The sequence below is a fragment of the Salvelinus alpinus genome, chromosome 7, assembly GCF_045679555.1.
Source record: "Salvelinus alpinus chromosome 7, SLU_Salpinus.1, whole genome shotgun sequence".
NCBI classification, from domain to species: Eukaryota; Metazoa; Chordata; class Actinopteri; order Salmoniformes; family Salmonidae; genus Salvelinus; species Salvelinus alpinus.
Window position 1 is genome coordinate 84,879,816 of NC_092092.1, and position 21,357 is coordinate 84,901,172.

A 21,357-nucleotide genomic window follows, 5' to 3' on the forward strand; every position below is an offset into this window, starting at 1 on the left:
TATTATCCCCCAAAAAACTATGTTTTTACTAAAAACTTTGTGTGGCCTGTTGCCGACTCCTACTCTACAATGGCAAGAAAAGGTATGTGAAGCCTTTTGCATAAATTGGTCTTAAAATTAGATTTGATCTTCATCTAAGTCACAACAACAGACAAACACAGTGTGCTTAAACTAAAAACACAGAAATTATTGTATTTTTCTTGTCTATATTGAATACATCATTTAAACATTCACAGTGTAGGTTGGGGAAAGTATGTGAACCCCTAGGCTAATGACTTCTCCAAAATCTGACCTGGAGTCAGGAGTCAGCTGACCTGGAGTCCAATCAATGAGACGAGATTGGAGATGTTGGTTAGAGCTGCCTTGCCCTAAACACTCACAAAATTTGAGTTTGTTATTCACAAGAAGCATTGCCTGATGTGAACCATGCCTCAAACTAAAGAGATCTCAGAAGACATAAGATTAAGAATTGTTGACTTGCATAAAGCTGGAAAGGGTTATAAAAGTATCTCTAAAAGCCTTGATGTTCATCAGTCCACGACGGTAAGACAAATTGTCTATAAATGGAGAAAGTTCAGCACTGTTGCTACTCTCCCTTGGAGTGGCCGTCCTGCAAAGATGACTGCAAGAGCACAGTGCAGAATGCTCAATGAGGTTAATAAGAATCCTAGAGTGTCAGCTAAAGACGTACAGAAATCTCTGGAACATGCTAACATCTCTGTTGACGAGTCTACGATACGTAAAACACTAAACAAGAATGGTGTTCATGGGAGGACACCACGGAAGAAGCCACTGCTGTCCAAAAAAAACATTGCTGCAAGTCTGAAATCCGCAAAAGAGAACCTGGATGTTCCACAGCGCTACTGGCAAAATATTCTGTGGACAGATGAAACTACAGTTGAGTTGTTTGGAAGGAACACAACACTGTGTGGAGAAGAAAAGCACAGCACACCAACATCAAAACCTCTTCTCAACTGTAAAGTATGGTGGATTGAGCTTCATCGTTTGGGGCTGCTTTACTGCATCAGGGCCTGGACAGCTTGCTATCATCGACGGGAATATGAATTCCCAAGTTTATCAAGACATTTTGCAGGAGAATGTAAGGCTATCTGTCCACCAATTGAAGCGCAACAGAAGTTGGGTGGTGCAACAGGGCAACGACCCAAAACACAGAAGTAAATCAATAACAAAATGGCTTCAACAGAAGAAAATACACCTTCTGGAGTGGCCCAGTCAGAGTCCTGACCTCAACCTGATTGAGATGCTGTGGCATGACCTCAAGAGAGCAGTTCACACCAGACATCCCAAGAATATTGCTGAACTGAAACAGTTTGGTCCAAAATTCCTCCTGACCGTTGTGCAGGTCTGATCCGCAACTACAGAAAACATTTGGTTGAGGTTATTGCTGCCAAAGGAGGGTCAACGTGTTATTAAATCCAAGGGGTTCACATACTTTTCCCACCCTGCACTGTGAATGTTTACAGTGTGTTCAATAAAGACAGGAAAACGTATCATTGTTTGTGTGTTACTAGTTTAAGCAGACTGTGTTTGTCTGTTTTGGAGGAATATGACTTAACGCATAACAATTCCCAGTCCACTTTCTGTAAGTGGTGGTATAGTCACAGAGAGATAAGGGAGCAATCCTCACAATGATTTGACCATTATGCTCCTTCCATTTAAAAATGAACACAGAACTCCCTCAATGATGATGATGATAATGTCAGCCACTGCTGCCACTCTACCTCTTCTGAGTCACCATGGTAACCCTCTAGCAACTGTTCCTAAGGGAGTGTGTTTTTCTCCCCAGCATCAAGGCCTCTCTGTCACCTGCTGAGGCTCAGACCCAGACAGCAGACAAACCTGATGGTGAGTCTCTGCAGTTCAGAGTTCAAATGACAGGTTCTGGTAATTATAACAATAATCCAAGCCTTTTATTTATTAGTTAGATGCATTATAACATGTTATAAGCTTTGACATATGTATTATAGCACATACTATAAGCATAGTAATACATTGTAACACGTGCTATAATCATTCATACATTTCCCATGATTCCTTATAAGATAAGGAGTCTCCCTGTTGAATGCGTTGTATTAAAACATTTCTCTGGGTTCCCCAGCCTCTAAGACTCCAGTCAAGGCTGGTCCTCTGGTACGTCCTCCGTGGGTGACCGACCCAGGGTTCGCTGACCGTTACGCCCCAGACAAGACCAGTACGGTTCTGACCCAGCACAGACAGCCGGCCCAGCCTACGCCCATGCAGAACCGCTCCTCTATCCTACAGGCAGCTCAGCAGGCACCCGAGGACAGCGGAAGGACCCCTCTGTGTGGAGCTTGCAACAAGATCATTAGGTGGGAACCCTGTACTGCCCACTGTCTGTTAGATTAATAACGGCAAGTCCTTTATTTACTACCGCCCCCTGTCTGTTAGATGAATAACTGCATGGTCTTTAATTACTACTGCCCCCTGTCTGTTAGATTAATAACGGCAAGGCCTTTATTTACTACCGCCCCCTGTCTGTTAGATTAATAACTGCATGGTCTTTATTTACTACTGCCCCCTGTCTGTTAGATTAATAACTGCAAGGTCTTTATTTACTACTGCCCCCTGTCTGTTAGATTAATAACTGCATGGTCTTTATTTACTACTGCCCCCTGTCTGTTAGATTAATAACGGCAAGGCCTTTATTTACTACTGCCCCCTGTCTGTTAGATTAATAACTGCATGGTCTTTATTTACTACTGCCCCCTGTCTGTTAGATTAATAACTGCATGGTCTTTATTTACTACTGCCCCCTGTCTGTTAGATTAATAACGGCATGGTCTTTATTTACTACTGCCCCCTGTCTGTTAGATTAATAACGGCAAGGCCTTTATTTACTACTGCCCCCTGTCTGTTAGATTAATAACGGCAAGGCCTTTATTTACTACTGCCCTCTGTCTGTTATATTAATAACTGCAAGGCCTTTATTTACTACTGCCCTCTGTCTGTTAGATTAATAACTGCAAGGCCTTTATTTACTACTGCCCTCTGTCTGTTATATTAATAACTGCAAGGCCTTAATTTACTACTGCCCCCTGTCTGTTAGATTAATAACGGCATGGCCTTTATTTACTACTGCCCCCTGTCTGTTAGATTAATAACTGCAAGGCCTTTATTTACTACTGCCCCCTGTCTGTTAGATTAATAACTGCAAGGCCTTTATTTACTACTGCCCCCTGTCTGTTATATTAATAAACAATAGAGCCAGCCAAGCCTGAAATATCACCCAATTATTTATATATTGCAATTTTTTTGTGTGCCAAAACTCTGAATGAAAAAATAGCCCCATATCGGGTCAATACAACACCTGCTGTTCCTTACATCAGTCCTTTATGAAAATGTACTATAGAGAGGATAAAAAAAAAGTAGAGAGGATAAACTCCATAGACTATCATTTCATAATAGACTGGATTTATTTCATTGAACTGCTGACCATGTTACCTGACCAGGGAATACTCTTGGTCTTTATATAACTTCGTCATTATCCTTTTAGAAAAGAACCGTTCTCTCTTGAACTGGAACGACCTGACAGTGTTAGATTAGGAACCATCTGACAGTGTTAGATTAGGAACCATCTGACACTGTTAGATTAGGAACCATCTGACACTGTTAGATTAGGAACCATCTGACACTGTTAGATTAGGAACCATCTGACACTGTTAGATTAGGAACCATCTGACAGTGTTAGATTAGGAACCATCTGACAGTGTTAGATTAGGAACCATCTGACACTGTTAGATTAGGAACCACCTGACACTGTTAGATTAGGAACCACCTGACACTGTTAGATTAGGAACCACCTGACACTGTTAGATTAGGAACCACCTGACACTGTTAGATTAGGAACCATCTGACACTGTTAGATTAGGAACCACCTGACACTGTTAGATTAGGAACCATCTGACACTGTTAGATTAGGAACCATCTGACAGTGATTAGGAACCACTGACACTGTTAGATTAGGAACCATCTGACACTGTTAGATTAGGAACCACCTGACACTGTTAGATTAGGAACCACCTGACACTGTTAGATTAGGAACCACCTGACACTGTTAGATTAGGAACCACCTGACACTGTTAGATTAGGAACCACCTGACACTGTTAGATTAGGAACCATCTGACACTGTTAGATTAGGAACCACCTGACACTGTTAGATTAGGAACCATCTGACACTGTTAGATTAGGAACCACCTGACACTGTTAGATTAGGAACCACCTGACACTGTTAGATTAGGAACCACCTGACACTGTTAGATTAGGAACCACCTGACACTGTTAGATTAGGAACCATCTGACACTGTTAGATTAGGAACCACCTGACACTGTTAGATTAGGAACCATCTGACACTGTTAGATTAGGAACCACCTGACACTGTTAGATTAGGAACCATCCTGACAGCTGTTAGATTAGGAACCACCTGACACTGTTAGATTAGGAACCATCTGACACTGTTAGATTAGGAACCACCTGACACTGTTAGATTAGGAACCACCTGACACTGTTAGATTAGGAACCACCTGACACTGTTAGATTAGGAACCATCCTGACAGCTGTTAGATTAGGAACCATCTGACACTGTTAGATTAGGAACCATCTGACAGTGTTAGATTAGGAACCATCTGACAGTGTTAGATTAGGAACCATCTGACACTGTTAGATTAGGAACCATCTGACAGTGTTAGATTAGGAACCACCTGACACTGTTAGATTAGGAACCATCTGACACTGTTAGATTAGGAACCATCTGACAGTGTTAGATTAGGAACCATCTGACAGTGTTAGATTAGGAACCATCTGACAGTGTTAGATTAGGAACCATCTGACAGTGTTAGATTAGGAACCATCTGACAGTGTTAGATTAGGAACCATCTGACAGTGTTAGATTAGGAACCATCTGACACTGTTAGATTAGGAACCACCTGACAGTGTTAGATTAGGAACCACCTGACACTGTTAGATTAGGAACCATCTGACACTGTTAGATTAGGAACCATCTGACACTGTTAGATTAGGAACCACCTGACACTGTTAGATTAGGAACCACCTGACACTGTTAGATTAGGAACCATCTGACACTGTTAGATTAGGAACCACCTGACACTGTTAGATTAGGAACCACCTGACACTGTTAGATTAGGAACCACCTGACACTGTTAGATTAGGAACCATCTGACACTGTTAGATTAGGAACCACCTGACACTGTTAGATTAGGAACCATCTGACACTGTTAGATTAGGAACCACCTGACACTGTTAGATTAGGAACCATCTGACACTGTTAGATTAGGAACCACCTGACACTGTTAGATTAGGAACCACCTGACACTGTTAGATTAGGAACCACCTGACACTGTTAGATTAGGAACCACCTGACACTGTTAGATTAGGAACCACCTGACACTGTTAGATTAGGAACCACCTGACACTGTTAGATTAGGAACCACCTGACACTGTTAGATTAGGAACCACCTGACACTGTTAGATTAGGAACCATCTGACACTGTTAGATTAGGAACCATCTGACACTGTTAGATTAGGAACCATCTGACACTGTTAGATTAGGAACCATCTGACAGTGTTAGATTAGGAACCATCTGACACTGTTAGATTAGGAACCACCTGACACTGTTAGATTAGGAACCACCTGACACTGTTAGATTAGGAACCATCTGACACTGTTAGATTAGGAACCATCTGACAGTGTTAGATTAGGAACCATCTGACACTGTTAGATTAGGAACCATCTGACACTGTTAGATTAGGAACCATCTGACACTGTTAGATTAGGAACGACCTGACACTGTTAGATTAGGAACGACCTGACACTGTTAGATTAGGAACGACCTGACACTGTTAGATTAGGAACGACCTGACACTGTTAGATTAGGAACCACCTGACACTGTTAGATTAGGAACCACCTGACACTGTTAGATTAGGAACCATCTGACACTGTTAGATTAGGAACGACCTGACACTGTTAGATTAGGAACCATCTGACACTGTTAGATTAGGAACGACCTGACACTGTTAGATTAGGAACGACCTGACACTGTTAGATTAGGAACGACCTGACACTGTTAGATTAGGAACCACCTGACACTGTTAGATTAGGAACGACCTGACACTGTTAGATTAGGAACGACCTGACACTGTTAGATTAGGAACGACCTGACACTGTTAGATTAGGAACGACCTGACACTGTTAGATTAGGAACCACCTGACAGTGTTAGATTAGGAACGACCTGACACTGTTAGATTAGGAACGACCTGACACTGTTAGATTAGGAACCACCTGACAGTGTTAGATTAGGAACGACCTGACACTGTTAGATTAGGAACCATCTGACAGTGTTAGATTAGGAACCATCTGACACTGTTAGATTAGGAACCATCTGACACTGTTAGATTAGGAACCATCTGACACTGTTAGATTAGGAACCATCTGACACTGTTAGATTAGGAACCACCTGACACTGTTAGATTAGGAACCATCTGACACTGTTAGATTAGGAACCACCTGACACTGTTAGATTAGGAACGACCTGACACTGTTAGATTAGGAACCACCTGACACTGTTAGATTAGGAACCATCTGACACTGTTAGATTAGGAACGACCTGCCAGTGTTAGATTAGGAACGACCTGACACTGTTAGATTAGGAACCATCTGACACTGTTAGATTAGGAACGACCTGACACTGTTAGATTAGGAACCACCTGACAGTGTTAGATTAGGAACCACCTGACAGTGTTAGATTAGGAACCATCTGACACTGTTAGATTAGGAACGACCTGACACTGTTAGATTAGGAACGACCTGACACTGTTAGATTAGGAACCATCTGACACTGTTAGATTAGGAACCATCTGACACTGTTAGATTAGGAATGACCTGACACTGTTAGATTAGGAACCACCTGACAGTGTTAGATTAGGAACCATCTGACACTGTTAGATTAGGAACGACCTGACACTGTTAGATTAGGAACGACCTGACACTGTTAGATTAGGAACCACCTGACAGTGTTAGATTAGGAACCATCTGACACTGTTAGATTAGGAACGACCTGACACTGTTAGATTAGGAACCACCTGACAGTGTTAGATTAGGAACGACCTGACACTGTTAGATTAGGAACGACCTGACACTGTTAGATTAGGAACCATCTGACACTGTTAGATTAGGAACGACCTGACACTGTTAGATTAGGAACCATCTGACACTGTTAGATTAGGAACGACCTGACAGTGTTAGATTAGGAACGACCTGACACTGTTAGATTAGGAACCATCTGACAGTGTTAGATTAGGAACCATCTGACACTGTTAGATTAGGAACGACCTGACACTGTTAGATTAGGAACCATCTGACACTGTTAGATTAGGAACCATCTGACACTGTTAGATTAGGAACCATCTGACACTGTTAGATTAGGAACGACCTGACACTGTTAGATTAGGAACGACCTGACAGTGTTAGATTAGGAACCATCTGACACTGTTAGATTAGGAACGACCTGACACTGTTAGATTAGGAACCATCTGACACTGTTAGATTAGGAACGACCTGACAGTGTTAGATTAGGAACGACCTGACACTGTTAGATTAGGAACCATCTGACAGTGTTAGATTAGGAACCATCTGACACTGTTAGATTAGGAACGACCTGACACTGTTAGATTAGGAACCATCTGACACTGTTAGATTAGGAACCATCTGACACTGTTAGATTAGGAACCATCTGACACTGTTAGATTAGGAACGACCTGACACTGTTAGATTAGGAACCATCTGACACTGTTAGATTAGGAACGACCTGACACTGTTAGATTAGGAACCATCTGACACTGTTAGATTAGGAACCATCTGACAGTGTTAGATTAGGAACGACCTGACACTGTTAGATTAGGAACCATCTGACACTGTTAGATTAGGAACGACCTGACACTGTTAGATTAGGAACCATCTGACAGTGTTAGATTAGGAACGACCTGACACTGTTAGATTAGGAACCACCTGACACTGTTAGATTAGGAACCATCTGACAGTGTTAGATTAGGAACGACCTGACACTGTTAGATTAGGAACGACCTGACACTGTTAGATTAGGAACGACCTGACACTGTTAGATTAGGAACCATCTGACACTGTTAGATTAGGAACCATCTGACAGTGTTAGATTAGGAACGACCTGACAGTGTTAGATTAGGAACGACCTGACACTGTTAGATTAGGAACGACCTGACACTGTTAGATTAGGAACGACCTGACACTGTTAGATTAGGAACCATCTGACACTGTTAGATTAGGAACCATCTGACACTGTTAGATTAGGAACCATCTGACACTGTTAGATTAGGAACGACCTGACACTGTTAGATTAGGAACCATCTGACACTGTTAGATTAGGAACGACCTGACACTGTTAGATTAGGAACCATCTGACACTGTTAGATTAGGAACCATCTGACACTGTTAGATTAGGAACGACCTGACACTGTTAGATTAGGAACCATCTGACAGTGTTAGATTAGGAACGACCTGACACTGTTAGATTAGGAACCACCTGACACTGTTAGATTAGGAACCATCTGACAGTGTTAGATTAGGAACGACCTGACACTGTTAGATTAGGAACGACCTGACACTGTTAGATTAGGAACGACCTGACACTGTTAGATTAGGAACCATCTGACAGTGTTAGATTAGGAACGACCTGACACTGTTAGATTAGGAACCATCTGACAGTTAAGTGGAGACATACAGTAAGTCATGTCAGTGACGATAGGATCACTATTTTCCATTTCAAAGAGAGCTGTGTCTTAACAGGCACAGTAGAAACTTCTGTTACTCCCAGCTGGGCTTAACGTGTGTGTGTGTGTGTCTGTGTGTGTGTGTCTGTGCCTGTGCCTGTGCCTGTGTCTGTGTCTGTCTAGGGGCCGGTACCTGGTGGCGCTGGGTAAGTCCTGGCACCCAGAAGAGTTCCAGTGTTCCCAGTGTAAGGTGTTGTTGGATGAAGGAGGATTCTTTGAGGAGCGGGGCTCAGTCTTCTGCACCAAGTGTTATGATAACCGATACGCTCCCAACTGTGCCAAATGCAAGAAGATTATCATAGGGGTAAGATCTCTGTCCTTCTACCATCATCCATGATAATACTTAAAAAGAATTTTTTTTAATGTAATCTTTATTTCAAATCAAATACAATTTTATTTGTCACATGCGCTGAATACAACAGGTGTAGTAGACCTCACAGTGAAATGCTGAATACAACAGGTGTAGTAGACCTTACAGTGAACTGCTGAATACAACAGGTGTAGTAGACCTCACAGTGAAATGCTGAATACAACAGGTGTAGACCTCACAGTGAAATGCTGAATACAACAGGTGTAGACCTTACAGTGAAATGCTGAATACAACAGGTGTAGTAGACCTTACAGTGAAATGCTGAATACAACAGGTGTAGTAGACCTTACAGTGAAATGCTGAATACAACAGGTGTAGTAGACCTCACAGTGAAATGCTGAATACAACAGGTGTAGACCTCACAGTGAAATGCTGAATACAACAGGTGTAGACCTCACAGTGAAATGCTGAATACAACAGGTGTAGACCTTACAGTGAAATGCTGAATACAACAGGTGTAGACCTTACAGTGAAATGCTGAATACAACAGGTGTAGTAGACCTTACAGTGAAATGCTGAATACAACAGGTGTAGTAGACCTTACAGTGAAATGCTGAATACAACAGGTGTAGACCTCACAGTGAAATGCTGAATACAACAGGTGTAGTAGACCTTATAGTGAAATGCTGAATACAACAGGTGTAGTAGACCTTACAGTGAAATGCTGAATACAACAGGTGTAGTAGACCTTACAGTGAAATGCTGAATACAACAGGTGTAGTAGACCTCACAGTGAAATGCTGAATACAACAGGTGTAGTAGACCTCACAGTGAAATGCTGAATACAACAGGTGTAGTAGACCTTACAGTGAAATGCTGAATACAACAGGTGTAGTAGACCTCACAGTGAAATGCTGAATACAACAGGTGTAGTAGATCTTACAGTGAAATGCTGAATACAACAGGTGTAGACCTTACAGTGAAATTATTACTTACAAACCCTGAACCAACAATGCAGTTTTAAGAAAAATAAGATTTTAGTTTATTTTGTAAATATTTTCCTAAGTACAAAAAAAAGTCACACAAAATAACAATAACGAGGCTATATATAGGGGGTACCGGTACGGAGTCAATGTGCTGGTTAGTGTAGGTTATTGAGGTAATGTGTACATGTTGGTAGGGGTAAAGTGACTATGCATAGATAATAAACAGCAAGTAGCAGCACTGTACAAAACAAGGGAGGGGTGGGCAGTGTAAATAGTCTGGTGGCCATTTTGATTAACTGTTCAGCAGTCTTATGGCTTGGGGGTAGAAGATGTTAAGGAACCTTTTGGGACCTAGACTTGGCGCTCCGGTACCGCTTGACATAGAGAGAACAGTCTCTCTTGGTAAATAGTGTGGTCTACAGCTTATCATGAGGTACTCTACCTCAGGCGAGCAACACCTTGAGATTTATTCTAATATTAGATTTCGCGGACCAGCTGTTATTGACAAATAGACCATCAACCCATGTCTTACCGGCGGCTGTTCTGTCTTGCCGATGCACGGAAAACCCAGCCAAGTCAATATTAAGAACAAATTCGTATTTACAAATAATGGCCAACAGCCAAGAGTTCCTGTGGGGACGGGATAAAAAAAATAATAATAGGACAAACACTCCAAGACGAGAGGAATGTGGACCACAAGCTAGTTTTAGCAGGACACAAGACCTGACCCCCTTTCCTTCCTCTGTGTAGGATATCATGCATGCTCTGAAGATGACCTACCATGTGCAGTGTTTCATGTGTGCTGCCTGTAAGAGCCCCATCAAGAACCAGGCCTTCTATATGGAGGAGGGAGAACCTTACTGTGAGAAAGGTGAGGCTGTAGAGGTTCGAACTTTTCAAATCAAAACAGAGGGAAAACTGTTGTCAGGTTAGAGAAGTATTGAGTTAAACGACATGTACTACACAGCCTTTGGTGTGGGCAGATTGTCTCAGTGCTTCTCTCGCTCTGCTTCTGTAAATGATGACTTCATATGGGAGCATCTACTTAGCTGACTTTTATGTTGTGTGTTTGTCTATTGGTTTATAAACTCAGCAAAAATAAATAAAGAAACGTCCCTTTTTTCAGGACCCTGTCTTTCAAAGATGAATCCATACATTTCACAGATCTTCATTGTAAAGGGTTTAAACACAGTTTCCCATGTTTGTTCAATGAACCATAAACAATTAATGAACATACACCTGTGGAACGGTCATTAAGACACTAACAGCTTACAGACGGTAGGCAATTAAGGTCACAGTTATGAAAACTTAGGACACTAAAGAGGCCTTTCTACTGACTCAGAAAAACACCAAAAGAAAGATGCCCAGGGTCCCTGCTCATCTGCGTGAACGTGCCTTAGGCATGCTGCAAGGAGGCATGAGGACTGCAGATGTGGCCAGGGCAATAAATTGCAATGTCCGTACTGCGAGACGTCTAAGACAGCGCAACAGGGAAACAGGACAGACAGCTGATCGAGAGGCTGGACTGAGGGCTTGTAGTACTCAGAGTGAGAGGTCCTCACCTGACATCACCGGCAACAACGTCGCCTATGGGAACAAACCCACCGTTGCTGGACCAGACAGGACTGGCAAAAAGTGCTCTTCACTGACGAGTCACGGTTTTGTCTCACCAGGGGTGATGGTCGGATTCACGTTTATCGTCGAAAGAATGAGCGTTACACCGAGGCCTGTACTCTGGAGCGGGATCGATTTGGAGGTGGAGGGTCCGTCATGGTCTGGGGTGGTGTGTCACAGCATCATCGGACTGAGCTTGTTGTCATTGCGGGCAATCTCAACGCTGTGCGTTACAGGGAAGACATCCTCCTACCCTTCCTGCAGGCTCATCATGACATGACCCTCCAGCATGATAATGCCACCAGCCTTACTGCTCGTTCTGTTTATGTCTCAGTTGTTGAATCTTGTTATGTTCATACAAATATTTAGCTGAAAATAAATGCCGTTGACAGTGAGAGGACGTTTCTTTTTTTAGCTGAGTTTATAAATGGAGCTTCTGCTTTCTCTATTGTGTTGCTGTGATTGGTTTCATGGGTCATAACACATCTCTCAACATACACACACAGACACATGCTCTCGCTCTCTCTCTCTCTCTCTCGCTCTCTCTCTCTCTCGCTCTCTCGCTCTCTCGCTCTCACGCTCTCACGCTCTCTCTCTCTCTCTCACACGGCTCAGGAGTGGGTTGCTTTGTTATCAGAGGGAGTACTCAGAATAATGCCTTCAGCGTTGATAAACATTTTGCCGCCTCAGCACCTCTCTGAGATTGTCTTGCTCTCTCTCTCACACACACACACACACACACACACACACACACACACACACACACACACACACACACACTCGCTCTGGGTACTTTCTCTAAAGCCTGCCACTTTCTTCAAGTCCCTGACACGGGGAAAAGAAAATGGGGACAATCTGTGGAGCGATCTCCCCTCCTCCTCTCTGTCATCCCTTCCTTACAAGCAGGAACATCGCTGATGTCATCCCTTCCCTACACGCAGGAACATCACTGATGTCATCCCTTCATTTCTTTCTGTTTTCTTCTTTTATCCGTTGATGATTCTCAAGTCAAAACCTGTTGCTGATAAATATGGTAACTCTGGGGAGGCAGGTAGTCTAGTGGTTAGAGCGTTGGACTTGTAACCAAAAGGTTGCTAGATTGAATCCCCAGAGCTGACAAGGTACATATCTGTCCATCTGCTCCTGAACGAGGCAGTTAACCACTGTTCCTAGGCCGTCATTGTAAATAAGAATTTGTTCTTAGCTGACTTGCCAAGTTAAAGGTACATTTTTTAAAATAAACTCTCAACCTCTCTTTCTCCTCTTCCCCCCTCCCGCTGTCTCTCCCCCAACCCCCCTTCTTCCTCTGTCTCTCCCCAACCCCCCTTCTTCCTCTGTCTCTCCCCCAACCCCCCTTCTTCCTCTGTCTCTCCTCAACCCCCCTTCTTCTGCTGTCTCTCCTCAACCCCCCTTCTTCTGCTGTCTCTCCTCAACCCCCCTTCTTCCTCTGTCTCTCCTCAACCCCCCTTCTTCCTCTGTCTCTCCTCAACCCCCCTTCTTCTGCTGTCTCTCCTCAACCCCCCTTCTTCCTCTGTCTCTCCTCAACCCCCCTTCTTCTGCTGTCTCTCCCCCAACCCCCCTTCTTCTGCTGTCTCTCCCCCAACCCCCCTTCTTCTGCTGTCTCTCCCCCAACCCCACTTCTTCCTCTGTCTCTCCTCAACCCCACTTCTTCCTGCTGTCTCTCCTCCAACCCCCCTTCTTCCTGCTGTCTCTCCTCAACCCCCCTTCTTCCTCTGTCTCTCCCCAACCCCCCTTCTTCCTCTGTCTCTCCCCCAACCCCCATTCTTCCTCTGTCTCTCCCCCAACCCCCATTCTTCCTCTCTCTCCTCAACCCCCCTTCTTCCTCTGTCTCTCCCCCAACCCCCCTTCTTCCTCTGTCTCTCCCCCAACCCCCCTTCTTCTGCTGTCTCTCCTCAACCCCCATTCTTCCTCTCTCCTCAACCCCCCTTCTTCCTCTGCAGATTATGAGAAGATGTTTGGTACTAAGTGTCATGGCTGTGACTTTAAGATCGATGCTGGGGACCGCTTCCTAGAGGCCTTGGGATACAGCTGGCACGACACCTGCTTCGTCTGTGCTGTAAGTCACTCTCCTGATTCACCTGGACCTCTGTCTACCTCACCTCCATGTACATCCTGGACCTGGTCCAACCTACGTCTCTACCTGTCTCTCCTGGACCTGGTCCAACCTACAGTACGTCTCTACCTGTCTCCGTTCTGTCTCTGTCGCTCTCTCTAGCTCGCTCTCGCTCTCTCTCTAGCTCGCTCTCGCTCTCTCTCTAGCTCGCTCTCGCTCTCTCTCTAGCTCGCTCTCGCTCTCTCTCTAGCTCGCTCTCTCTCTAGCTCGCTCTCTCTCTAGCTCGCTCTCTCTCTAGCTCGCTCTCTCTCTAGCTCGCTCTCTCTCTAGCTCGCTGTCGCACTCTCTAGCTCGCTGTCGCTCTCTCTAGCTCGCTGTCGCTCTCTCTAGCTCGCTGTCGCTCTCTCTAGCTCGCTGTCGCTCTCTCTAGCTCGCTCTCTCTCTCTCTCGCTCTCTCTCTCTCTCGCTCTCTCTCTAGCTCGCTCTCTCTCTAGCTCGCTCTCTCTCTAGCTCGCTAGCTCGCACTCTCTAGCTCGCTGTCGCACTCTCTAGCTCGCTGTCGCTCTCTCTAGCTCGCTGTCGCTCTCTAGCTCGCTGTCGCTCTCTAGCTCGCTGTCGCTCTCTCTCTCTCTACCTCGCTGTCGCTCTCTCTCTAGCTCGCTGTCGCTCTCTCTCTCTCTCCAGCTCGCTGTCGCTCTCTCTCTCTCTCCAGCTCGCTGTCGCTCTCTCTCTCTCTAGCTCGCTGTCGCTCTCTCTCTCTAGCTCGCTGTCGCTCTCTCTCTCTAGCTCGCTGTCGCTCTCTCTCTCTAGCTCGCTGTCGCTCTCTAGCTCGCTGTCGCTCTCTCTCTACCTCGCTGTCGCTCTCTCTCTCTAGCTCGCTGTCACTCTCTCTCTAGCTCGCTGTCACTCTCTCTCTAGCTCGCTGTCACTCTCTCTCTAGCTCGCTGTCACTCTCTCTCTAGCTCGCTGTCGCTCTCTCTCTCTCTAGATCACTGTTGCTCTCTCTCTCTAGCTCGCTGTCGCTCTCTCTCTCTCTAGCTCACTGTCACTCTCTCTCTAGCTCGCTGTCACTCTCTCTCTAGCTCGCTGTCGCTCTCTCTCTCTCTAGATCACTGTCGCTCTCTAGCTCGCTGTGGCTCTCTCTCTCTCTAGCTACCTGTCGCTCTCTCTCTCTAGCTTGCTGTCGCTCTCTCTCTCTAGCTCGCTGTTGCTCTCTCTCTCTCTCTAGATCACTGTCGCTCTCTCTCTCTCTAGCTCGCTGTCGCTCTCTCTCTCTCTAGCTCACTGTTGCTCTCTCTCTCTCTAGCTCGCTGTCGCTCTCTCTCTCTCTAGCTCACTCTTGCTCTCTCTCTCTCTAGCTCGCTGTCGCTCTCTCTCTAGCTCGCTGTCGCTCTCTCTCTCTCTCTAGCTCGCTGTCGCTCTCTCTCTCTAGCTCGCTGTCGCTCTCTCTCTCTCTAGCTCGCTGTCGCTCTCTCTCTCTCTAGCTACCTGTCGCTCTCTCTCTCTAGCTCGCTGTCGCTCTCTCTCTAGCTCGCTGTCGCTCTCTCTCTCTAGCTCGCTGTCGCTCTCTCTCTCTAGCTCGCTGTCGCTCTCTCTCTCTAGCTCGCTGTCTCTCTCTCTCTCGCTGTCGCTCTCTCTCTAGCTCGCTGTCGCTCTCTCTCTCTAGCTCGCTGTCGCTCTCTCTCTCTAGCTCGCTGTCGCTCTCTCTAGCTCGCTGTCGCTCTCTCTCTAGCTCGCTGTCTCTCTCTCTCTAGCTCGCTGTCGCTCTCTCTCTAGCTCGCTGTCGCTCTCTCTCTCTAGCTCGCTGTCGCTCTCTCTCTCTAGCTCGCTGTCGCTCTCTCTCTCTAGCTCGCTGTCGCTCTCTCTCTCTAGCTCGCTGTCGCTCTCTCTCTAGCTCGCTGTCGCTCTCTCTCGCTGTCGCTCTCTCTCTCTAGCTCGCTGTCGCCTCTCTCTCTCTCTAGCTCGCTATCTCTCTCTCTCTCTAGCTCGCTGTCGCTCTCTCTCTCTCTCTCTGTCTCTTTCTTTCTCGCTGTCGCTCTCTCTCTCTCTAGCTCGCTGTCGCTCTCTCTCTAGATCGCTGTCGCTCTCTCTAGCTCTAGATCGCTGTCACTCTCTCTAGCTCGCTGTCTCTCTCTAGCTCGCTGTCTACCTCGCTCTCTCTCTAGTTCTCTCTAGCTCCTTGTCACTCTCTCTCTCAATTCAATTCAATTCAATTGACTTTATTGACATGGCAAGTTATTATTACTTACATTGTCAAAGTATACATATCGAAAAATTTAAATAAAATATATATGTATATATATACACAAAATATATATATATTTATATATAAATAAATGGTGGGATTAACAGCAATAATAATAGTAGTAGTGGACATGGGATTACCATTAATAACAGCTACAACAACAATATTAATCAGAACAACAATACATTTAAAGCAACAGTAGTAGACCAGTGTCAACATGACTGAGAAGACACATGACCTGGTACGAAAGACAAAACAAAACTAAGCTAAATGGGAAATATTATCAACATTACTTTGCATTTTTCACTGGCTGTCCCTCAGGCTGTGGCAGGAGGACACATATTTGGCTGCCAAAACTGCACATTTTGGCTTTTCACCCAATAAATATTTGAATTTTTCTTCATCTTTTATAGTTTCAAATTCTTTGTATTGAATTATAATTTTGGGAAAGAAATATGCTCTTAGGTCTGAGTATTTGTCACAGTGTAGTAGGAAATGCACTTCTGTCTCTACCTCTCTCTGTCTCTTTCTTTCTCTCTCTCTCTCTCTCTCTCTCTCTCTCTCTCTCTCTCTCTCTCTCTCTCTCTCTCTCTCTCTCTCTCTCTCTCTCTCTCTCTCTCGCTGTCTCTCTCTCTAGCTCGCTGTCTCTCTTTCTTATCTCACCTAACCCCCTGCCTTTCTCCCTCCTCCGTCTCCCTCTCTCTCTCTCTCTCCATCCCAGTTCTGCCAGATCAACCTGGAAGGAAAGACGTTCTACTCTAAGAAGGATAAGCCGCTGTGTAAAGGTCATGGCTTCGCTCTCGTCTGAGAGGGAGAGAGAGGTGGTTCAGAGGGGACAGGAAGCCCTCACCGTTCTCTGAGCCCTGAAGACCTGTACGGTGGCAGTTACTCTCCACTGTCCACTGCAAACCAGACAGCATCAGATCCTCACTATCGCTCAGCTGCAGTTCAACTGTTCCTCATCCTTCAACCTCTAATCCCTGGACTTTCTAAAGGCCTCCTGTACTGTCTGCCTTCACTAAGAGCTAAAGGAATGTAATGTCAACTGCCTAGTTTCTCTACTGCTGTTACTCATAGCAGGTTACTCTAGTATCATATGTAATGGTATAACGAAGTGAGACATTTTTTAGTACCGTGTGTAGTGTTATTACAAACGGAGTCATTTCAAGCCTTCTCTTCTCTATCTCGTGTATATTGTCAGTGAATATATTCGTCATTCTCCCTCTGTGATGCTTAACCACATGTTGTTCACAAGGCATCCTTTACTCCAGTGTGTGAAGTCAACTGTGTTTGGGCCTATTAGTCCGGTAAAATATCACTCTTTAGGACCCTTCTAATCTCAACCTCGTTCATTTCACTTTCAAGTGCCTTTTTTGAAGTTGAACCAACCATTTAGTGTGTCATTTTCTAAGATGTTACATTTAACTATCAGTGAACCACCGTCTTCATTTAAAGTACCCTCCTAGTCTCTGGTCTGTTCGGCACCCCTTTTTTACTGCACTACTTAAGGTAATGTACGGGGCAACCTTACTCCAGTACTTAAGGTAATGTACGGGGCAACCTTACTCCCGTAATTAAGGTAATGTACGGGGCAACCTTACTCCAGTACTTAAGGTAATGTACGGGGCAACCTTACTCCAGTACTTAAGGTAATGTACGGGGCAACCTTACTCCCGTAATTAAGGTAATGTACGGGGCAACCTTACTCCAGTACTTAAGGTAATGTACGGGGCAACCTTACTCCAGTACTTAAGGTAATGTACGGGGCAACCTTACTCCAGTACTTAAGGTAATGTACGGGGCAACCTTACTCCCGTAATTAAGGTAATGTACGGGGCAACCTTACTCCAGTACTTAAGGTAATGTACGGGGCAACCTTACTCCCGTAATTAAGGTAATGTACGGGGCAACCTTACTCCAGTACTTAAGGTAATGTACGGGGCAACCTTACTCCCGTAATTAAGGTAATGTACGGGGCAACCTTACTCCAGTACTTAAGGTAATGTACGGGGCAACCTTACTCCAGTACTTAAGGTAATGTACGGGGCAACCTTACTCCCGTAATTAAGGTAATGTACGGGGCAACCTTACTCCAGTACTTAAGGTAATGTACGGGGCAACCTTACTCCCGTAATTAAGGTAATGTACGGGGCAACCTTACTCCAGTACTTAAGGTAATGTACGGGGCAACCTTACTCCAGTACTTAAGGTAATGTACGGGGCAACCTTTCTCCAGTACTTAAGGTAATGTACGGGGCAACCTTACTCCAGTACTTAAGGTAATGTACGGGGCAACCTTACTCCAGTACTTAAGGTAATGTACGGGGCAACCTTACTCCAGTAATTAAGGTAATGCACGGGGCAACCTTACTCCAGTACTTAAGGTAATGTACGGGGCAACCTTACTGCAGTAATTAAGGTAATAGGAACTCAGTCATGAGGAACTAGTTACTGTACTTACTGTAATACACTCCCTGTGTGCGTTCCAAATGGCGCACCCTATTCCTTATGTAGTGCACTAATTTGTATGGGCTCTGGTCAAAAAGTAGTGCACTATAAATGAAATAGGGCTGTCCTTTGGGACACAGCCCACATTGCACTAGTCACTATAAAAACTGTAGAACACTCCATATTGACCCCAGGGACCCAGAATGCATCACTTGACGTCAGCTATGTTTTTGAATTGGTTAATGTAAATCAGAATAGTACATCATAAAAATGGAGTAGCGTTTTGAAGAAACGTTTTATCAATGTTCGCTATATGGAAATAAAGTATGTTTACAGGGCTGGGGGTCAAATCCAGTTTAAACTATGGAAGTAAACTGTAGCTCTTGAATGGAGAATAATCTCATAGCCAATTATATTCTAGAAATGTTCTAAATTCAGTTGGAATCGACCCCAACTGTGTGAAGGGATTTGTAGTCATTTTGTTGTACTGGGATTTGTAGTCGTTGTGTTGTCCTGGGATTTGTAGTCAATGTGTTGTCCTGGAATTTGTAGTCATTTTGTTGTCCTGGGATTTGTAGTCATTTTGTTGTCCTGGGATTTGTAGTCATTTTGTTGTCCTGGGATTTGTATTCAATGTGTTGTCCTGCGATTTGTAGTCATTTTGTTGTCCTGGGATTTGTAGTCATTGTGTTGTCCTGGGATTTGTAGTCATTCTACACAAGTGACTGTATGTATTGGACCAAATACTGTATGGTCTAGGGTTCTATTCAATCCTAATCACGGAAGTTCAGCATTAGAGCGTGATTGACATTTAAATGTTCCCGCGTTGGCGGAGACTGCATTCCTGGTAAATGATGTCGGCTCATTCAGAGCGCGCCTTCTGTAAAGCTTCAAACCACACGTTGAATAGAGCTCATGTCTCACAAGAGACCTGTAAGTACACTGAACAAAAATATAAATAACACATGCAACAATTTTAAAGATTTTACTGAGTTACAGTTCATAGAAGGAAATCAGTCAATTGAAATAAATTAATTTGGCCCTAATCTATGGATTTCACATGACTGGGCAGGGGCGCAGCCTTGTTTGGGCCTGGGAGGGCATAGGCCCACCCATTGGGGAGCCAGGCCCAGCCACAAAAGGGCTTAATTAAAGACAAATATTCCAAAGTTTCATCAGCTGTCAGGGTGGATGGTGTCAGACGATCCCGCAGGTGAAGAAACCGGATGTGGAGGTCCTGAGCTGGCGTGGTTGGCTGGTTGGACGTACTGACAAATTCTCTAAAACGACATTGGAGGCAGCTTATGGTTGAGAAATTAACATTCAATTCTCTGGCAACAGCTCTGGTGGACATTACTGCAGTCAACATGCCAATTGCACACTCCCTCAAAACGTAGACAACTGTGGCATTGTGTTGTGTGACAAAACTGCATTTTAGAGTGGCCTTTTATTGTCCCCAGCACAAGGTGCACCTATGTAATGATCATGCTGTTTTCAGCAGCTTATTGATATGCCACACCTGTCAGGTGGATGGATTATCTTGGCAAAAGAGAAATGTTCAGTAACAGGGATGTCAACAAATTTGTGCACACAGTTTGAGAGAGAGAAGCTTTTTTGTGCGAATGGAACATTTCTGGGATCTTTTATATCAGCTCATGAAACCTGGGACCAACACTTTACATGTTGCATTTATATTTTTGTTCAGTGTAGTTATTTGATGGGTGTGTTTGAAAGAACGGTGTGTTTTGAAACCAAATGATTTTGTAACGTACTGTGTTCGCTGACTAGTACGATTAGTTCACTTCTGATATATGCTCATTCCTACTTTTGTACACGTGATGTCATGACGTCAACCTCTGCTCCAAGAACAATAGCATTATAATAATAGAATACTAACAAATATATATGTATTTTACTATTTGTTTTGTATTAAAGTATCGTATACCAAGTGCCTCCTTTACACACTGAGCTTTACAATCATTCTTAAATGCAGGAAAAACTGCTGTATTCAGTGTTCACGCTAGAGATGTTTTCAGCATAATAATTCATATCCTTGATAGAGGAGCTGTATTTTGGTATTAAAACCAGTTAATCAATAAAAAATGTCTGCGTTCTTCCATACTCTCTTTTCATTTTTCTTTGTCTCCATGCATCCAGTATTAGTTTAATGTTAAAAAATGACCTAACCCTCAAATACACAAATCGAACCCCCAGCACCTATTTACAGTTGCCCTAAAGGGCAAAGTAGCTTTCAAAGTGGGTCTTAGGGCCACCGTTCCTCCTCCCTAGTCATGGTCTCCCCCTTAGGGCCACCGTACCTCCTCCCTAGTCATGGTCTCCCCTCCCCCTTAGGGCCACCGTACCTCCTCCCTAGTCATGATCTTCCCTCCCCCTTAGGGCCACCGTTCCTCCTCCCTAGTCATGGTCTCCCCCTTAGGATCACTGTACCTCCTCCCTAGTCATGGTCTCCCCTCCCCCTTAGGACCACCGTACCTCCTCTCTAGTCATGATATCCCCCTTAGGACCACCGTACCTCCTCCCTAGTCATGGTCTCCCCTCCCCCTTAGGGCCACCGTACCTCCTCCCTAGTCATGATCTCCCCCTTAGGGCCACTGTACCTCCTTTCTAGTCATGATCTCCCCCTTAGGACCACCGTACCTCCTCCCTAGTCATGATCTCCCCCTTAGGGCCACCGTACCTCCTTTCTAGTCATGATCTCCCCCTTAGGACCACTGTACCTCCTCCCTAGTCATGATCTCCCCCTTAGGACCACCGTACCTCCTCCCTAGTCATGATCTCCCCTCCCCCTTAGGGCCA

The 21,357-nt window shown here is 44.7% G+C and overlaps 1 protein-coding gene across 6 annotated transcripts in view; it reads left to right on the forward strand.

The window, feature by feature from the left end:
* Positions 1 to 20,661, forward strand: part of LOC139581790 (PDZ and LIM domain protein 7-like) — a 120,523-nt gene extending 99,862 nt beyond the window's left edge. For 3 of the 6 annotated variants that reach the window (XM_071411963.1, XM_071411960.1, XM_071411961.1), the window contains 6 exons: positions 1,808 to 1,866; positions 2,120 to 2,351; positions 8,987 to 9,167; positions 10,910 to 11,030; positions 13,735 to 13,964; positions 16,814 to 20,661. In XM_071411963.1, the coding sequence (XP_071268064.1) occupies positions 1,808 to 1,866; positions 2,120 to 2,351; positions 8,987 to 9,167; positions 10,910 to 11,030; positions 13,735 to 13,964; positions 16,814 to 16,900 (910 nt within the window). In that variant the 3' untranslated portion in view covers positions 16,901 to 20,661. The remainder of the gene's footprint in view (positions 1 to 1,807; positions 1,867 to 2,119; positions 2,352 to 8,986; positions 9,168 to 10,909; positions 11,031 to 13,734; positions 13,965 to 16,813) is intronic. The other 3 variants (XM_071411965.1, XM_071411962.1, XR_011676281.1) reach the window with 2 other exon arrangements.
* The last annotated feature ends 696 nt before the right edge of the window (positions 20,662 to 21,357 follow it).